At 45.5% G+C, this 20,613-nt stretch overlaps 1 protein-coding gene across 6 annotated transcripts in view; it reads right to left on the minus strand.

Moving 5' to 3' along the window:
• Nucleotides 1-20,613, minus strand: part of arhgap24 (Rho GTPase activating protein 24) — a 92,476-nt gene that overhangs the window by 59,434 nt on the left and 12,429 nt on the right. For 4 of the 6 annotated variants that reach the window (XM_042059597.1, XM_042059596.1, XM_042059599.1 and 1 more), the window contains one exon: nt 12,158-12,360. In XM_042059597.1, coding sequence (XP_041915531.1) covers nt 12,158-12,360 — 203 coding nt within the window. Of the gene's footprint in view, nt 1-12,157; nt 12,361-12,459; nt 12,554-20,613 lie in introns of those variants that run through there. The other 2 variants (XM_042059601.1, XM_042059598.1) reach the window with 2 other exon arrangements.

Consider the following 20,613-nt stretch of genomic DNA (forward strand, 5'->3'; position numbering starts at 1 on the left):
AACAACAATACAGCACTACGCATAACATACTAAACGCACTATAAAGACTACATGCTCAAGATCACTGAAGCGTGGATGCTTTCTCTGGCTTTGGTTAACTCAATAAGCACCACTGTTAAAGTTCTGGACTTTTTACAGCAGTTTTACTGTAGATAGAAGCTGTCCAGGGCTTATTGTGTAGACTGTAAATCACAGAGTCACTGGTCCAACATGAACGCCACTGAGTCTTTGGATAAATATAAACAGGCTTATTTTCACCCTCTTCCCTTAACCAACAAACAAGCTGGTATGGTTTTTCTTAACCACATTCAGGATTTTTCAGGGCTGCAAGTCAACCAAGAGAATTCCCACCACTAGACTGAGGCTAACGAGATCATCCATCACCCTGTCCCTGCTGTGGCTAATGCTGGGGTGCAGCCGTTCATCTCCCAGCAGGGGAGTCGCACCTTGCCGCCACCTGCAGTTCTGGCTGTTTTACCTCGCTTGTTACGCCCTGGGAGAGCCAGGAGCGAATCCCTTCAGTAGAAAAGCAGAGGCAAAGAAGCAGCTGAAGGAAATGTGAAGTGCCTGAAGGAAGCTCTGCGACCACAGCAGACACAGGAACCAGGGACGGGATCGCTGCGAGGCTGGTGGGTGTTTGTTTACTGTGAGGGTGTGGGGATTTCTTGAGGCAGAAGTTACCAGAGAATTTCCTTTCAAGATGACAGGGTAGCTGATGAGCTTGAGAAAAAAGTAAGCATAATTATGTCACTGGCATTTCCCTGTAATGTAAACTGGTCTTACCAAATACCAAATACATTTGAAGCAAAAAAACTTGAGCTGCTGGAAAAGGCTGAGTTGTTTGACTTCAGGGAATCCCCCATAGATCCGAATGTGTATATGCATGAGTTGAAATAGGCAAAGCTGCCCAGTGTGGAGGAAGCTACAGAGAAGACTGATGTGCTAAAATGAGCTAATACATTCTAAATGGCTGGGCCTAAATTGCTTCAGAGGACACAATTAGTGGACAGCCATAGAGCCATAAAAAGGGCACTTCACCTTGACTGGTCCAGACCTAGCACCTTCATCTCTGGTCATTAGCGGCCTTTGCCAGCTTGTGGACTTGTCTTGCATGGCTGCTGAAGCTACAGTATGTGTAAATCAATGGGAGATCTGCCCTCATGTGATAATGTCCTTCTCCCCCCACCCAGCTTATCATGGGATAGGTTACTTTTATCTTACTTATACTGTGCTGCAGCCATAGTAATACTGGTCAGTGTTAGAGGAACCATGGGCATGCAATGTCCGTTGCATCTCACTTCTAACAGTCCTCTAGCAGTCCTTCCATGTAGTTATGCTACCACTGGGGGAACCTCCCTAATATGATGCTAACACTGACAGGAGGAGCAGATGTCTGAACACCTTTAAAAAGCTTCAGTTGCAACATCAAAGCACTGTTCTCACTACTCCTGTCTGCAGTTGTGTTGTGATGTGTCTCTTAGGATTTCTTATTAAAGTAGTGCTGGTGTTACATTGTGTTTGTCCACTGGAAATCTTATTACCTGATTGCAGTTTAATATAAAATAAATAAATAACAATTCCAATGTTCAAAAAATAAATCATTTGGAAATGGGTAGATGCCATCTATTCCAGTTGTTACAACCAAGCTGAGAGCCAAACATGTCCTCATTTGTACTGAAACACCCAGTTGGCCCAGTCATGCAGCAAACACAACCCAATAACACAGAGTAGCCTAATCTTGTAAAAGCTGCACACTGAGAGAGCTTTTGGGAGTGGAATCAGTTTTGGCACTGGCAGCACGAGAGAGGCACCTGAAGCAAGGACTCTGTGCTGGGCCACAGCCATTGTGAAGGCTCAAAAAATGTCTTTAACCTCAAGTTTCCATTAGCTAGATTCAGCCAGGTTTTCTCATTTCCTTGCCTAGGCCCACAGTCCAGTCCTCCCGCTGCTGCTGAGCTACCAGACGAGGTTGTCTGTTTTAAACAATGACCTAGTTTTCAACCTGGCCGATTGAGTCTTCTTTCCTCCCAAAAAGAGCGATCACGTAGCCGTAGCCCTGACTGGCAGGTGACTAATCTAAACACTATTTCCCCTTTCATCTCTGCTGTCTTCCACTATGTGCTCTGTACTTAGTATTAATTTTGATGTATGTTAGCTCATCCATGGCCCTGAACAGGACTCATCCTCAATGGGTTGCAGAAGTCTTCCATGTCAGCCATCTTGATGGGTCCCTGGGTGAAGGACCTCACTGGATTTTGTTGTGCTTTTTGTCTGGCAAATAGCCATGCTGGTTTTCACAATGAGAGAGCAGTCAAAGGCACCCTCTAACATTATTTGGGTGATAAAAAAAGAGATTGTCAGCCTGTAGGCAAGGCAATGGATTCGCTCAATCTGCATTGAGGATGAGTCCTGTTCAGGGCCATGGATGAGCTAACAGACATCAAATACTAAGTACAGAGCACATAGAGAGAGAGACTCAGCAGACTCTCTCTCTCTCTCTCTCTCTCTCTTTCTCACACACACACACACACACACACACACACACACACACACACACACACACACACACGCACATGCACATGCACATGCACGCACACACACGCACACACACACGCACACACACACACATTGTGGAATAACAGCTCCATGAGTCCAGGGCTGCTTAAGAATTTCCAGCCATATTTCAAACTTTGTTGGAGCATCAAGAAACTTGCTGCATCTGCTTAAAACAAGCACTGGCTAACGCAGCATACCAATGACCAAGCGCCAATAATATATGAGTAACCAGGGGGCACAGGCATCATTTTAGATTCACAGCCTGGTATGGAGCTAGAGTTTAATAAGATTTGCTGGGAGGAAAGAAAACAAAATGACAGTTTTATCCAGCACAAACTGAGACTCCACATCCAGAAATGCCAAAATGCTACAGGCAGCCCCAGTGTTCTCACAAGAGTTTCATGAGAGCAGTGCAGCATCATATTCATCAGGCACCAATGGAGGATTTTACTCATGCCCTTGTTCCATAGCCCTTTCATGCGCGTACTGAGGGAGCTTTTAAGTCAGCAGCCGGCAACTTGAAAGCTCTGCATATACAGTACAAAGGACAAGAGAGGGAGATCAAAGATCAGGTGACTTGACAGAAACACAAAAGACTTGAGGTTGTCCCTGAGGAGACTCCCAATGGCGCCCGCCGGGATGAATATGTAATTCCCTTATCATCCCAGCTAACACAGCTCGGAGCATCTTCCAAATGCAGGGAGATCTATGGAGGCCAGAGGCTTAGGCTGGGAGATCAGTACTTACTGCCGTCACATCTTGGCAGTAGCAAGCATATTCAATAGCAACGAAGCTCCAGCTGCTCTCGATCACTCTGAGACTCAGTCACTTTTTCCCCTGAATCTTAATACAAGCCTCTGGCAAGTGTGGAGCGATAGAGCCAACTCTGCAACGCTCTTTAAAAGTCCACTTTGTCCTTTTACTGAAAACACACAGTGCTGGGAGGAAGGAAGAAGTCTCATAATGGGAGGAAGATTTTGCCACTGACTCACCTACTGTTACTGAAAGCTCACAATACAAAAACACTGAAAGATCCAAACCTGATCTCCTCAGCACAACTGTCATTATGAGATCATTAGGCATATCCAACAGGAGGTAGATCAGGTCTCCTCAAGGCAGCAATAAACACAAATTCAATTAACTGCTTGTTAATTACATGTTGTATGATTGCCTTTCCAAATGAGAGCCAGATAAGGGCATCTTGGTGGTAATTGCTGTAGCAAAGCTATTCAATGGCAAAATGCATGTAGATGAAAGTAGATAATTAGTGCAAGAGGGTTAATTGCATTGATGGGGGTCTGGCTCCTACTGTAATAGACTCCAATCGCTATATGATGTTAGAGGCTAAAGACAAGAAGACAAGAGAAGTTCAGTCAGTGCTTAAAGCATATCCATTATTGGTTAAAGGTGAGGCCACAGCCCAGCAGGGTTAAGGGCAGAGATACACACCATTTTGTTACACAGTTAATAATTATTCTTCAGAGTTTCTCTACAGGCAAGGAGCACAACACGGTGTCACTCATTAACACGACTGTAGAAATCTCTCCTTTCTTGACTCCCTCTTTCCAGTTCTAAGGCCATTCTCCCATTCTCCTACAGTAGGTGAGGTGTGTCTCATAGGTTCATTCTTCTCTCCCATTCCCCCTCTTTCTGGGGTCAGAAAGCGAAAGCACTACACAGCTAGCTAACACACAGCTCCCATGTTCCAACACAGCTCACAGGGCAGTTTGTCTTGTCACCGCAAATAACAGCAGGCCTGACATCTCCAAAAGTAATCAGCGGGAAAGAGAGAACACATGGGGATGCCATGGAAAGAGGTCCCATTTGTCAAGACCCTTGCTAGAAGCCCGAGTTTAAAATACGCACTATGAACGTTTTTGAGGAGTATTGAGGAGTGCACAACCAAAGAGACCCAGATCTGTAAACAGTAAATGGATTCACAGAGCTCTATAACATATTAACATAGAACAACTAAGAGAAATTGGAAATGCGTTCTCTCTCTCTCTCTCTCTCTCTCTCTCTCTCTCTCCTAAAGTGAGAGGCTATGAAGTGGAACTGTGCTGGAGAGGAGGGCAGGGTTGGTTGAGTCCAGAACGGCAATGTGTAAGCTATTACCATACATACTGGAGGGAGCATATCCCATGATCCCTAGCCAGAGACGTTTTTAATTAAAACGGAGAGATTGGTACATGGCAGGTCACTACCGGGGGAGAATCCTCAGGGATGGAAAGAAGCTACAGCTGAAGTCTCCATCACAGAAACAACACTTACCGCTGACAGCAGCACAAAGCCAATGATTCATATGCCCAGGTCTTAATTGCGGTACAATGAGATGGTACCAATGTGATTTACATTCAATACGCATCCAAAATTGGTCAAATATGGAGACAAATTTAATGGGGAAATAATTGGTAAAATGTCTGACAGACTTTGCAGAACCAGATTTCTGGATGATGCACTTGCATTCATTGTTGCAAATAAACAATGAATGCGAGTGCTATTATTGATTTATTATTGATAATAAACAATTACTTTGGCTGTGAACTCCATCCTTAAGTCCGTAGCCAATGTGACTCAGAGCCCCTCTCACCTTGGTCTGCCCTTGAGTGGGCTTCTCACCCCTGGCCCTGCCACTCTCCTCCTGAGATATAATACGCCTGGGCGTAATGAATGAATGGATGGAAATTGGCTGGCCTGTAAATGGCGCACGGTAAATCAGGCACGCTTTGGTTCATCTGTCACCGAGGAATTACAACACCCACACGGAGCCAGGCAGAGGGGCGGACATCGCCACAGCCTGCAGATGCGGGAGCGAGAGTAAGGGGAACGCCGCCTCTCTGGGAATATTTGACTGTAATGGGCGATGAGTTCACCTTTTGATCACTAGTGAGTGTTGAGTCCTTGGCGTCTGCCAGGGTTATGAGCAAAACTATCCTGGATTCCCCAGCTGAGAAATGCAGTGAGAACAGCTGGTCAGAGATAATTAATTGAGAGATTAATTTATAATTTATTCAATTATTTATCTTATAAATTTATAATTTATAAGATAAATAATTGAAGAAGAAAAGATATCAGGAGAACTACTGTTTTGAGATATAATAGAATATTCCACTTTCCTGATGAGGGGGGAGACATATTTGTTGGAAACTGAATAAGGCGCTTCATCACACTGACAAGTTCTCAGTTAAAACCTCAATTACTGAACTTCTTCATATTCAGTAGATGTTCTTGGCTGTCCTTCAAGACAGACTTACTATTCCACAGAAAAAAATACTGCCTCATCATAGCGCTGCCTTCAACACCAGTGACCGGCCTCCGGCTTGACATGTGAGTGGACTAGGAACGGGCACTGAGACAGACAAGGTCACAGGCCCACAGCTACCAGCCCACATTCCTCTAATGGAGTCAAAACATCCCACAAATTCCCTGCTGGAGTGCTGTAGCCTGTCAGTTGTTGTCAAAAGTGCTATATGGATGGTGGGCTACTCATTCTGCCATGGTTCAAGACTGTTCAAGCCCTTTCAACAAGATAACCTCTGTGTTCAAAACAAACCCTGCACTTATCCATTTGCCTGCGTATTTATTTATTGTACTGAGCGTCATGGTGTGAACACTCCAGTGACTTTGAGGGCAGCAATAAACACTGAGTGATGAAAAAAGCTGTCATTTGAGCCCCAGGCTAAAACCTGTGAGGACAAGTACTGTTTTGCATGGAACAAATCTGTCTGTCTGTGTGTGTGTGTGTGTGTGTGTGTGTGTGTGTGTGTGTGTGTGTGTGTGTGTGTGTGTGTGTGTGTGTGTGTGTGTGTGTGTGCAGAGATGTGAGGTATGTGGATGAGACGTGGGTGTCTCCTGACAGGGTAGAGGCGGAGTGTGGAGGTCATGCTAATGATTCTGCTCTCTAATTCCTCTCATCTACACAGAGCAGAGCAAAGCTGCAAGATGAATAATTAAACCTCAGATTGTCATTTTAATAGGCATCTAAAACGCCAAGGGCACAGGCCTTTCAACAGTCAACTACAGCTCTGGAAAGGTCTTGACTTTTTGTAGACACTGATAAGTGAACTTTTTTTTCTGTGCCGTAAAATGTTTATTTATTGAAAAGCAGCAACATGAAACCTGTAATTACACCAGTATTTTACACTGTGCCAGTCATTGTTTCTCTCTCTGTAATAAAAGTCATTTTGATTTAAATGATGAAATTAGATTTTTACCCAGTATGAACTATGCCACTCTCAAGCCACTGGCAAAACAATGCAGGCTCTATAAAAGTGGATCTATGGGCTCAGTAGACTATGCATCATTATTACACAATCAGATGATAAATGGTTGGGATTAGAATAATTATGCAATCTTCAGCACTTGCCAGGCACAGAATCTTCTTTGTGCCGCTGAATGACGCAGTTGTGTGCATGTGCGTGAGTGTGTTGTGCCAAGGGATGAGCGCTCGTGCCTAGCACTCAGACGTAGCCTCGTCTGTAGCTCTCTGTGACCACTGACCCATGCTGTGGCAATTCTGCACATTCCACATGGCACACACAGAGAAGGCGTCCAGCCTACTGCCCAGACATACGCATCAACCCACCATGAGGGTCCACGGTCATGTTTACATGTCATGTTTACAGCCAGCTAGGCTAGCCTGTCTGGCCAACATTCTCTGACCTGAGGTCAGGGGGATTGAAAACGCCAAGGCTAGTTCATCGTCCTTGAAGTAAAATAAACGGTTTGTGTTTTCTGTGGCTATTATACATAGCATGTACTCATGTGAGCTTGAGCGCACGCTCACACAAGGGTGCATTTGCGTCTGTGTGCAGTGCACACGCCATCGAGGTCACATCAAAAAGAAACAAAAAGAAATTTCACAAAAAGAAATTTCACCCAAATTGGTTCTGGCCTTTAATATCCACTTCAGACACAGCTCTTCTCACCTTCAGCAGTAGTCTCTAAATTTAGTTAGGCAGTAATTAGTCTTCCCCTCAACTCTTGGAGGAACACTGACAGATGCTGAGAGTTTTGTCATATTGGAGGGCAGTTTGGTAGCTTGCTTCTTACTAGCCCTGTTCACCCGCTTCTCTGTGGGTCAAAGCAATTAAGAGTTTGTGCTACATTCATGGCCCAGTTTTCTTCGAGTCTTCCTTCCCTACAGCATCAGAGCGAAAAGTTATGGTTAGAAAAAGGAGAAAACTAATGCTGTTGTCAGTTGTTTTTAGGTTGGGAAAGCAAGAACTTCCTTCCTCCGACAAATTTAGAATAATGTGGTGGCTACATGTAGGTTAGAACTTGCCGATGCATGTTCAAAACAGTGTCCAAAAATATACAGATAGTCCATGGGGCACCACAGGTCTTTTTTTTAACATCCAGAAGCATCCAGACACAATTTCTTCAGAAAATGGTCCAAACTGAACCATGCACCTGAGCCCACCGCCCCCCTGCGTTTTTACACATAGATCACATCAGTCCCACATTCCCCTGCACAAGGGAGGCCATTGAAAGCCAAATTGAAAAACATTTTTACTCGGGGGGTGAAATGTCCAGATGACATGCCGTCAGCCATACCACTCTTGATGTGTGGTGTTGTATTTCATGTAGGGCACAGACAGCGAGCCTCCACTTCCCCCTTGTCCCAGAGAGGCTCTCGTATTGTACCGTATGGACGCCATTGTCCTGGCTGGAGCCAAACATAGGATGCTTTAGATGAGAACATAAGGACTTTCATTCAGAGGCGGGGAGAACAACAGCTGCATTGTGGGTCTGAGGAGGTCCTCCCGGCCCACCGCCCACCTCCAGGCTTTGGCTGGCTGACCTTTTGTGTGGGCCTGGGCGTGGACCATGGCCAGAATAGAGGTGGTCCTGGCCCAGTCAGCGGTGCTGCAGAGAGGCCGTGGGCAGAGGAAACCTCCGTCCTCGGACAGAGCCAGCATGTTTTGGGTAGTACAACTAGCGTGGAGTAAGGAAATGGGAACTCCATTCACCAACAGTGCAAACAATACAGACAGATTTAGAGCATATTAATCAATGGAGAAATGCCAACAAGCTGATAGAAAAGTTCCACTATCAGATTCATTCTTCTTTGTTGTTTTTCATTAATAGTTTCAGCACAACAGCTTACATTACTAAGGCACTGTTAAGCCCACTTTTATCCAACGTTTGCTGTATATTTAGAACATCTAGAGGGAAGACAGACAGATTGTTGGGTGCACTGTCTCTCCACCCTTAATCAAAACCTCCCCGCCCCCACACTCGAGAAGAAAAAAGACAGGAAGGCAACATGGCACTGAAAAACACCGGTCTCATAAAATCAGTTCCTGATGCATGCGTTTGTAGATTTGCACTGCAAAAAATGAAATCTAACCAAGTGTTATTAATCTTGTTATAAGATCAAAAAATCTATTTGGTATTGTTTTTAGTATGAAAAGACTTACCTAGTGCTCTCCCGTAAGATCATTTTGACTTAATTTAAGAAGACTTTGACTTATTTTAAGGAGTCTTATCAAGACAAATTTACTTAACGCACTGGCAGACAAATTTGCTTGTTTTTAGGACAAATTTGCTTAACGCACTGGCAGAAAAACTTGCTTGTTTTCAGGATGAGATGTCTTAAAATAAGTCAAACTAAGTCAAATGATTTCACGAGAAAGCGCGGTAAGTCTCTTTATACTGAAAACAAAACAAACTAGTTATTTTTATCTTGATATAAGACTAATAATCTTGGTTAGATTTTATTAGATAAGCAGTTTTTTGCAGTGTGGCTGGGCTAAAAGGCATTTGATAAACGCCTCTCATTGGCATTCGGTACATCGCTGAAGTTATGGGAGATCAAAAACAAGCATCGCTGCCTCAGATCAGGGCTTCAGGTTCTCAAGCCGACTTTGAAGCCCTAGCTTTTAAAGGAAAAGTGAAAAATCTTTTTCTTGTCTGATATTGAATCTTGATCTGATCAAATGAGAGGACATGATGCAAAGAAACATCTCGTGAACGAAATACAGAACACACACGTCTGTGGTTTCTGGAAGTGAAACATTAAAGTGCAAAGGATTGACCACACACAGACCAAAAAATCACTATTCGCTGCCATCACACGCTTGAACATATCTCTTTCAAACTTCTCTTCTTGTTTTGGTCTCTGTTTAAAATTACCCTTATGCACAGATAAAATCAAACCACTTGTACACACAGACAGACAGACAGACATACAGACAGACACACACATACAAACACACACACACAGACAGACAAAGAAACAAATATAAATAGGTACAGCGCATAGGCAAACATAGAAACGCACACAAAATCACACATACACACACAAATACCTTCACACATTCCCTGACAGAGATGTGAGTGAACTTTAAAAGTGAACTCCGAAACCTAAATCCTGCTCTTGCTCTCTCTCTCTCTCTCTCTCTCCCTCTCTCCTCCTAATTACTTCAAAAGTGAGCTGATTAAAATATCCCGGGCTCACCGGGCCATGTAATATCGAGGTAGAGCACCTCTGCAAATGAAAGAGCTAAGACTGCCTGCACTCCACATTGGGACTTACTAATGATGGCCAAGCAGCAGGGATTTCCACCCAGAACATCAACACACATTTAGGCAGAAACTGCTGAGGCAGAGCTTCCAAACAAACCTTTCCCACTTCCTGCTTTTAGCCAGACCGAGCCCCACTCAAACACACTGCCCGCTCACGATGGGTCAGCTGCCTGCTTATGGAACTTGAGAAAGTGTGTGTGCATCTTTTTGTTTCTTTGAATGTGTGTGTGTGTGTGTGTGTGTGTGTGTGTGTGACTCATTGTCTGTTCTCCATTAAGGGAGTGTTAAACCCAAAGCAGATCTTTCCACCAGGCCTTGGTTACGGTGCGGGGAGAGACAGTCAAAACAATCTTACACACACTATTGTACTGTTTTCCAACATATATTCTCTGGCCTGATGACACTAGGGAGAGTTGAGTCTGCAGACTGAGGTTATGTACCATGCTATGTCCAGCTGTGTCCTTCTCCCTACTCTGATGTACTTACCAGTTATTATGTAAACAAATGTGAATAAATAAAATAAATAAAAAGTTTACACTTTTTTCTTTATTTGTCTCAATCTTCCTGTATCTTCCCCATACTGGTTGTGAGTCAGGGATTCTAAAAACAGCGTCTGTGTCCTCAGCTCTCCTGGTGTTTACTAGACCTCTCGTTTACTCCTGCAGCACCACTCAGACGCTGGCGCAGAAACAAATGTGTTCTCGTGCCACCGTGCCAACTCTTAGAAGCAAGGGGGCAGGAGCCCGAGATTACCTCGGAGACGGTTCACATAACACAGATTTTAATTTCGCATCGCTTTGTGGGAGACCACCCAGCACAGAACGGTTTCTGTCTTGGACGGCATTAATGCACAATGGTGTCTGGACTACTGTAACTCTGGTTCTGTTCTGCATAATGCTACATCTGTCTTATGTAAGTGCCACCCGTTTGAATCCGTCCATGTATGTTTTTGAGCCAAAATGGTGGATCTGTCTGGGTGACCAACACTGCATCCTCTATCAAGGGATTTGGGATTACTAAATGTTGTCTCACTGAGCCCAAATGAAGACATCAACATCAACATCACATCAATCCACTGCATGCACTCTGCAAGCTGCACACATGCACACGCCTGACTTCCCCAGGAAGCTCAGCTATTCCCTTCAACCCCAGCTGTGAGATAATAGAGAAATCATTCGATTCCTTGACAGAGAGCCAGTTGTGACAAGTGAATGTACTCACACATGGCTACTCTCTAGAAATGACCTGATAGAGATTAAAGTTTTGCCCCTTCAGTGCATTTGTGCTTATCTGCTTATCTGATCAGTGTTTCCGGTGCTCTGCACAGGCCATGACTATAATACAGTGGCACTATCATGCCATGCAAAACACCCTCTGCTGCAAGAATTGGAAAGAGTGATGCATTTCCATATGACATGGCGGACGTGGCCCCTCCCCTCTACTGGCCACAGGTCAACACTGCCCTTTATGTCATGAGTCGTGCTGGTCCACTTAAAACATCAAACACTCGCATGGCTATAAAAGCATATGAATACTCCAACAGAGATTCCTATAGCACAAGTTGTTTAGTGCTTCAGTTTTAAGAGCAAACCGAGGGCTGGGAATTCACTTTAACAGAATACTACGCATATAAATATAGAATATAGAAGAAACTCGTCATTTTGCTACAACATAGCAGTTGCTGGTGGTGCTTTCAGGTTGTCCAGAGTGCTAACAAGCATCTAATCTTAACGTGTGACTCAGACTCAACAGGTCTAACTGACCGACCTCCCTGGTCACAGCGTGTGTGTGAGAGCCCGTGTGAGGAGATCTTGCAGGGTGGGTGGATAATCCCCCCCCTGAGGCCTCTCTGAGAGGTGATATTTATCAAGGTGATCACACTGCCCTCGCCCACGCGGCTCTGAACCTGACACCACCTTCTAAAGCGCCGCAGCGGCTCATGGCCCGAGGGGTCAAGCTTCCATAAAGCCTGGGGGAGGATGGACACGGGTGGGGAGGGCAGGGGCAGGACGGAGGGAGGCGCGATGGTGCGGCGCGGTGCGGTGCGGTGCGGGGGAAGGTTTCGACTTACCAGGGCTTTTGTCTCCTCCTCGTCTTTATAGTAGTAGAGCTGGTCCCCGCGGAGCACGAACCAGCGCGTGTGCCAGGTCTTCACGAAGCCGCCCTGCTTCCTCAGCCAGCCACAGCGGAGCGTGGTGGGCTGGCCGCGGCCGTGGCGGGGGCTGGTGCCCCGCGACACGTCCAGCTCTTCCATGAGCAGGACGCTGGGCTTGCCTGCAGACACAACAAAGTCACCAAGTCACAAGAGGACCTCCACGCGTACTGACCAAACATTAGGATATCATAAGGATCCAATCTCTCTCTCTTTTTTACCCTCTCTCACTCTCACTCTCTCAGACACATTTGCCCTCATTCCCCCTCTTCTCTGCATTCCACCTCATTCCACCTTTTCTTTAATCAGAGCAAGTGCAGAGCCCCTGCTGTTCCACACTCCACAGTCAGAATAGAAACAGTTCTCTACTGCTGAACAAACACCTGCTCACAACAGGAAGGGGATCTCTGCTGCCTTAGCTCTCTCATGCACACACACTCACCACACAAACATACTCAACACACACACACACACACACACACTCTGTGGCACCTCATGATTTGAATATCCTTTCATAGGTAAATGGTTTATAAGGCATGAAATAATGCAGGCGGTGGCGTGGCGACTGAAACTCAGAGAATCCGAAGCCAGACAGTGAATAGCCAAAACATCACACAAACACACACACGCAAATGCACATGCCCACACACAAACACAGAGACAAACACAAACACACACACCCACACACACACACACATACACACCAAGGACTCACAGCCCTTTCACTAACCTCTGATCCCTTTATTAGCTAAGGCTATAGGCCACAATTTACATACAGTCAGACACCCTGTTTGATACTCAAGGTCAAACCGTAAGCTGTGGACATTTAAGCCTCATGCAGCAGGAGGAAAGACTGCAGCGTCTTGGAGCTTGATAGTCTTTCCAATCCTCTAGGTCAGGTCAACAGTACAAGCTAGAGCGCTGGTGTTTTTAAATGGTGTAAGGTGTATGAGAATAACAGAGAGAGAGAGAGCGAGAGAGGGAAAGAGAGAGAAAGAGAGATACAGAGGGAGGGAGGAAGGTAGAGCTAGAGCCCAGCGGACTGTTGGAGACATTAGAGAGAGGAGAGAGTCCACAGCAGCGCCTTCCAGCTCAGATAAAAACAGCAGTCGTGAGACTGTGGCCAGGAGCCACAACCACCGATGTGTTCCTGCCTGTCTGTGGACTCCCACACGCTCTGAGCCTGGACACCAGAGGTGTTATTGTACCAAAGTAAATAACTAGCAAAAATTAATTAATAAATCGTTTGACATTGAGGTCACATGGGAGGTGCAGTGGAGATGAGTGACATTTATTCAGCCGATTGTCTGACAGCCAGGCTGGCATGTGTGAAGTCTGGACCTGAGTGATTTCTCCGTCCTGATTTGGCTCTGTGATTCAACCTTCAGCAGGCTCAGAGGGAGAACATTGTCTGGCTCAGCTGCCATGTCAACAGGCTCCTGACTTGCTGTGTCCACCATCTTCCCGCATATCGCTATCATGTCACAGCTGTCAGTGTGGATTTGCTGCTAACAGACTCAGCATAAGTGAATGTTATTTACTTGTGTGTGTGTGTGTGTGTGATGTGTGTGTGTGTGTATGTGTCTGTGTGTGTGTGTGTTTGTACTCCATTCATTTCGCCAGAGTACAGTACATGAATCCCTGTCCGTCCACCTGGGGCCAGGCCTGGCAGCCACAGACTGGCCCTGTTTTCTTTGCTCCACGCAGACCATCAAAAACAAACATTTGGTGTCAGATGAGACAGCGCTTTACAGCGCTTCCCTTAATAAATCTATCACCCTGGAAAGGACACCATTTTCTGACAGCAGGATGGCAACACTTGAGTCGAGACGTCTCATGCTCAGTGATTAAGCACATGTGTAACCAATATGAGAGCCACAGCTCGCAGAGGCCTCTGCCCCAGACATAAGGGATTGGAATGAAGATGAAAGTGGGATGTCAGTGCTGTTCTAAGGATTGTTCAAAAACATCTATACATCAAACATCAACAACAAAAACCTCTACATGACAGACAGGTTTGTACCAGAGCCTTTCGCTTGCCAACATGGTCAAATGATGCTCAAAGAGATCTCAAGCAGGCTGCTTTTCCATGGCTCATTTGACATCGCTATAAACAACGAGATGACTTTGGGCTCTTTGTTGTGATGCCAACACACACACCAGTGAGTGAGTCCCACAGTGAGTGACCCGGGTGGGTGAGTGTGCGAAGCCAATGAGGTTGTAGGAGATGCTGTCGTCAGCTCGTTGCTTCTGCCACGCAGTCACCAGGGCTCTCCCCCGACCGCTCCAGCAACAGCGGGCTTCCAGATGAGTTCCAGATGTGGTGCAGGGGGGGGGGGGTGTTAGCAGCCTGCTCAACAAGTGCTGCGCTGGGCTGGGCTGGGCTGGGCTGCGCTGGTGTGTGTGTGTGCTGTGCTCTGGTGTGCTGCGGTGAAGTATGGAGAAACCCCAGCAGGCTGCTGACTGTTCCACTGGCACCACACCCCTCTAACCCCCCATCCATAACATCCTGCACCAGCCCCTACACACACACACACACACTACTCAGTCTGCAGACTTCTCTGGCTTTCATTAGGCTGTCCTCAGGGATTAGTCAGCCTCTCTCAGTACTAAGGTGGGCTTTTCACCGACCAAATCAAATGAAAACACTCGGAGATGCAAAGGGCCATCTGCTTGTGGACGCATGGTGGACAGAACAGAAGAGGAAGAGCAGAGAAGTGAAGAGCAGAAAAGAAAAGAGGAATAGACCCTTTCAACAATAAAAACAAAAACAATGCTTGAACGTTCTATTTGGGCCCCAATCTACTTCCTCTGCATTAAGATAACATATGGAATGTTAAAATGGAAGTCTTGTGGGGCCAACTATGATGCTGATAATGGAACTCTCTTGAAAGGGTCTATTGAGAAGGGCACTTCTTTTCTTAGCTGGACAGCAGCTAGCTCAGCATGATACATGTAGGGCCTTACCAAACCCGCTTTATTTGTGTACCAAATTCTGTTTACTTCTGTTTACTTTTTGCAGGATCCTGCCTTTCTGTTTTAGTGCTGGTAGATTTGGCTTTATACATTTTATTCAATCTTATGTCCAATTAAAAAAAGTATTTTTAGGTGATAGGGTCTAGGGTATAGCAATGCTAGTATACAGTAACCCCAAAGATTACAAATACACTTTCATGTACACTTTCTTGTACATGTACTTTCATTTGATTCAAGAAATTCCAGTTGGCAGGTACAAGACTTGTAGTGAGTCAGTAAGCCACTTGTGTTATGATAGCCTTCAGTGTGCATTCTAAGTATTAATCTAAGAATACTCATATGCTTCCCAGATGGCCAGTTTTAGTCTACTGTGTCTTGTGTTTGTCGTCTAAAAAGAGTATTTCCTGTTTGGTTCACTACACATTTAATGAATCAGCGCTATATCGCTGTAGGACTTGTTAACCTACCGTACACACCTACCATACATGGTCGATGTGATTACATTTATAGCTATTCTTTCATTAACTTTGGTCAGCTGTCTCTGACAACATCTTTGATGAGCCTTTGTCACTACTGCGGGCAAAAATATTTCTTTTTAGACAATTAAATGTTGCAAATGTATTCCTCTCCTGTCATTTTATTAGTGCAATTCAGACATCAGGCATAGTTCATCATACAATGACCAAGTATGTCATGGGCAGATGTTGTAGGTGAACATAAACACACTCACATCAGACATACATCAACAAAGCAAAACAGAAACACCCATGGACAGAGAGAAAGGCACAAGCACACACACACACACACACACACACACACACACACACACACACACACACACACACACAAATATACACCCTGGGTGGATGCAGTGTCCCTCCCTCCGTGGTGTCTTTCTGTCAAGCCACAGCTTTGTTACCATGCCAACATTCCTCATTACGCTATGTCTGTGTTTTAGACATTGGTGTATGTAGCCTGTGTGTTTGTGAGTCAGAGTCAATGTACAGACTGTGGGCAAACTATCTGTACGTTGTGTTTATGTACCTTATATTTGGGCATGGGTGTGTGAGGGTGTTTCCAGCCTCGTGCCACAGTCCTGTCAACATGCCATCCCTCTTAGTCTGGGATTTATCAGGCTTGTCTGCTGGAAGTGCTTACTGCTCAGCAGAGTGTCCCAGGCAGTGCCTGATGGAAAAGAGCAAGCCTCCGGAGGACCCGGGCTATCTGAACCTCTGGGAGGTCGAATACATCACCCGCAAGGACATTATCAGGACGATCAGCGCTGTAAATTCAGAGCGTGAGTCGGCGGGGGAGCTTCTAACGCCTCTAGGTTCATTTCTTGGCAGACCACGTCCGCCATATATCCACTTGGACTCCAATAAAAGCGCTCGCAGTTTACCGCTTTTAATACACAAATGATCACAGAGTTGGCCCTGAGTCAAAGACGAGAGGAGAATCCAGTCAAGTTGTTTACATCAGACACTTCAAACAAAAGGACCTGAGAGGAAGTGATGGTGTACCAAAACAGCCCTGAAGGGTTTCTCCATGCTAATTGAGTCTGTGACATGGAAATGATTTGTCCAGACATGAGATGGGTCTAATGCGTGTGTGTGTGTGTGTGTGTGTGTATTGGGCCAGGGGTCCCTGTGTGTTTGGCCTCGTGTGGCATGTGCCTTTTCAGAGGGTGACGGGGCCACTCGGGCCCCCCAAACACTGTGGCACTGTCTGGTCTAAAAGAGCTTATTGATGAAGTTCATGAATAAAATATCCACTTCAGTCTGGCAAATGGCTGCCTAGGAGAGAGAGGGGACTGGCTGGGGGGACATCAAACTTGTATTATTAATGACATTTTCGTCCGAAGCCAGACTCACACAGAAAGAGTACAACAATCGAAATTAAAATATTGGCATTTTAATAGAATCGGTCTACATTCTGATATATGAGGAGAGAGGTGGAATATGCGCCAGACAGAGGAGAGGAGAGAGAGAGATTCATATTTCCATCACTGAAGCTACTCAGAGGACACTCAACTCACAACATGTAACAAAAGAACGGCAACTGGAAGAGGTGACCTTCAGTCTCCAAGAAAAGACACTGCTGCAAAGCTGCAATCGCTAACCTCGCTTGGCTGCAAGTCTTGTATTTGTAAACAGGAAAGAGAATTCCTTATGGCTGCAGAGAACCAGAGCGAGCTACACGGCCGCTGTGGTGCTCGTCTGCTGATAGTTGCTTATCCTACATGACTGGTCTCCATATGCTAAAAACACTCAGCATCCAGCAGAATTGAAGGCTAATTCACTGACAAGGAGCACTTGATTCAGAACTGCTACAGAATCCACAAAGGCACAAGAGTATCTCTTCATCTCCTCTCTGGACCTTTCTTCTCGCTCTCGTCTGAAGTGCAGCATTAGAATTCCACCTGAGTCCTCGCTGTGGTACTCAGTAAAAGGTGGAGTGCAACTCACATGCCCTTGCTCATTTCAGCTTGACTTTGTACATTTGACACATTCCACTTTCAAGACTGTAAAAAAGCCTCTGAGCCTCTGAGGTCACAAGCATCTGCCCTTTAAATGCTAAACATTTATCTTGACTGGGGCTGACCAGTCATACTGGACTGGCCTTAGATCACCTGTGCAGCAGTGTAGATGAGGACTATCTATGAAAACTGTTACTGAGAACAACCAGGATACCACAGCACCTTAGGCCAGCAAAACCATTCCTGCTGTGTCTTGAACATACAGTTTGATTTATTGCCCATTTATACCACAGGATTCACAAACAACAGCCTTTGTCCATTATGAAATTGGACGAAGATCAGGAAGTTAAATTAGATTTAAGTTACCATTTCAGAGCTCTTAGGGATTGTTTTCTCCTATGGAAACAACACTGACAACTAAACCTCTCTCAGAGAGATTGATTATGGTACAATGTATGTCACTATTTTTCAAAGTAATGCATCCATATCAAATAAATCTGGAATAAGAATGTTCTACCCTTTTATATGAGGTCAGGCACTGTCCTGTAACTGGATTAAGAATATAAATCGTCTACACACAATGACTAAATCCTGGACTTGGTCGCAGTTCTGTTTTCCCATGGCCATTCTGTGAGAGTGATGGTGAGGCAGAGAGACAGAGCGTCGTCTCCTGGGTAGTGGGTCATGATGGGGGAAACTAGGCTGTATTCCAGCGAGTGTGTACAACGTCCTGTGGGTGACTGAGTATCTAGTTGACGCTGTCCCAGCAGGGAACAGACAGTGCAGAAGATTGGCAAAGATGAAAAAAGAGAGAGGGGGGGGGGGGGGGGTTGTGGCAGAAAGAGTAAAGAGGGGGATGTTGGGGTTGGATAAGTACATTAGCAGTGGAGTGTGTTGGCAAAGGGACAGAGGAAGAGAAGAGAGAGAACGATACGGGGGGGGGGGCTGGCAGGGTTCAGACCTGGAGAGATGGAGCAGCAGATGAGCTCCAGTGGAGTGATGGAGGAGGGGGGGGGGGGGGGCATGGAGCTGTGACCCATCTGGGCTTCTCTGTAAAAGGATCCCCCCTACTGACAGAGGGAGAAAGGGGGTTGCCAGTGCCCTGGATCAGTCAGGCTTTAGAAGATCATCTCTAACCCTACTCACAGGTGGCATGCCCATTGGCACAGGAGGGGTGGATGCCAGTCCAACGTTCAGAAGAACGCCGTTTTCATTGTAACATTTATAGCTGAACGTGTCTGGCCAGTCTCTTTAGTAAAATGTAGATTTCATTATACAGGGCAATAGTGTTCTCTTCACAAAGTAAAAGGTTCACCTCAACATTCATTACCCAACAAATATGCAAACCCATGCAAATGAAGTTGCTATGTGAGATGACACTTCATCAGAGAGAACATGAGAGTGTCCAGCTCTTCCATGTCTCCTAACTGACAGCATAGGGCTGGGGAGAGCAGGGGGGGTGCCGGCTGCAGTCTGGAGGTGGCTATTGACAGTGAGATGTGGCAAAGTGCGGGGAGGTGGCTATTGACAGTGAGGTGTGGGAGAGTGCAGGGAGGTGGCTATTGACAGTCTGGGGATGGGGAGAGTGATGGCGCTGGGGTATTGGCTTTCTTTGCTTGCTCAGTGTGTTTGCACTAGAGCAGGGGAATGTGACAGGAACCTCCGTACACAAAAAGGCAGGCTCCATGTTTGACATAGCCCCGCCTGGAGTCCCACGTATGTGCGAAAAGTGACAGCTCCGCTTTCACGGACTCTCAGTTTCAGGATCTAGTCTACTGGAGTGATATGACTGATGTCATTTACAAAGTTAAGGCTATAGTTGTTGTGTTAATGTTTTCTCTTCCTTAAATGAAAGTCCATATCCAGGTGTCTTGAGCTCTGGGCAGAACTTGACTGTGAATGGCAAAAATACACAGTAAAATTGCTGGCTGTTTATGATGTATTAAAAAAAGCCCGCAGGGGAGACAAGCCGTGATGACTTTCGATAATCTACAGTGCGCTTGAGCACTTAGGACCTCTGATGAATCCCTGGTGAATTGTGGTCATGAATTCTTTATTTCACATCGATGTGGTCTTTTTTCGAGTCGGCCCTTGTAACCGGGCAGCCGGAGCCATTATCCTGGCCATCTGTTTGTCTGTCTGTGTCTTGGGGAGAGCTGTCCGACAGCTGCTGACAGCACAGGGAGAGAGCAGGAGCTGGTTAACAGCTAATGTTCCGCCAGCTCAGCGGTCTCCGACACATAACATCCATAATGCATACGCTATCAAAGCTACATAGCACACACAATAATGGGAAGAATATTACACATACACCTTATATTACATCATTACTGAGAAAACCGTTCCAATAAGCTCATTAAATTTGATATGTCTGACCTCTTGGAAGTAGACAATGTTGTTACTCATCTAACCACAGCATACATCAACATCTAATTGCCATGACCGTAAAGGTAAACACGCCATGACGGCTTTCAAATTCATCATGAAAGTAATTTGAGCCAGAGCCATTAATTCCACGCCACTGATTGTCTGTTCACCAGATATCTGGAACAATGAGGAAACACTGCACATTTATGATCTTAGTGAAGCATTAGAGCCATTTAAGACTTTAATCAAACCTATTTTCAAAACAAATTCAGTAACACCAGTCTACAGCCAGTGAGAAGAGCAGAAGTTCCTTTAAAACATCTGAACACAAGAACACAATGGCTACTGTACATCATCCACTGGTGTCTTGCCACTTGCTTGTACCATCCATAACAAACTGAACAAAACAGTTGAAAAGGGCAAGCCTTTAAATGGGGAATCCTTTTCCCGCATTTAAATGGGTTGAAACGATGAGACAAAAAATCTCTGTGCAAAACAATCCATATTTAGTATTGTGGATTGGTGATGACTTCCGACACATTCACATTGCAATCAC

Source organism: Alosa sapidissima, chromosome 13 (genome assembly GCF_018492685.1).
Source record: "Alosa sapidissima isolate fAloSap1 chromosome 13, fAloSap1.pri, whole genome shotgun sequence".
Taxonomy (NCBI): domain Eukaryota; kingdom Metazoa; phylum Chordata; class Actinopteri; order Clupeiformes; family Clupeidae; genus Alosa; species Alosa sapidissima.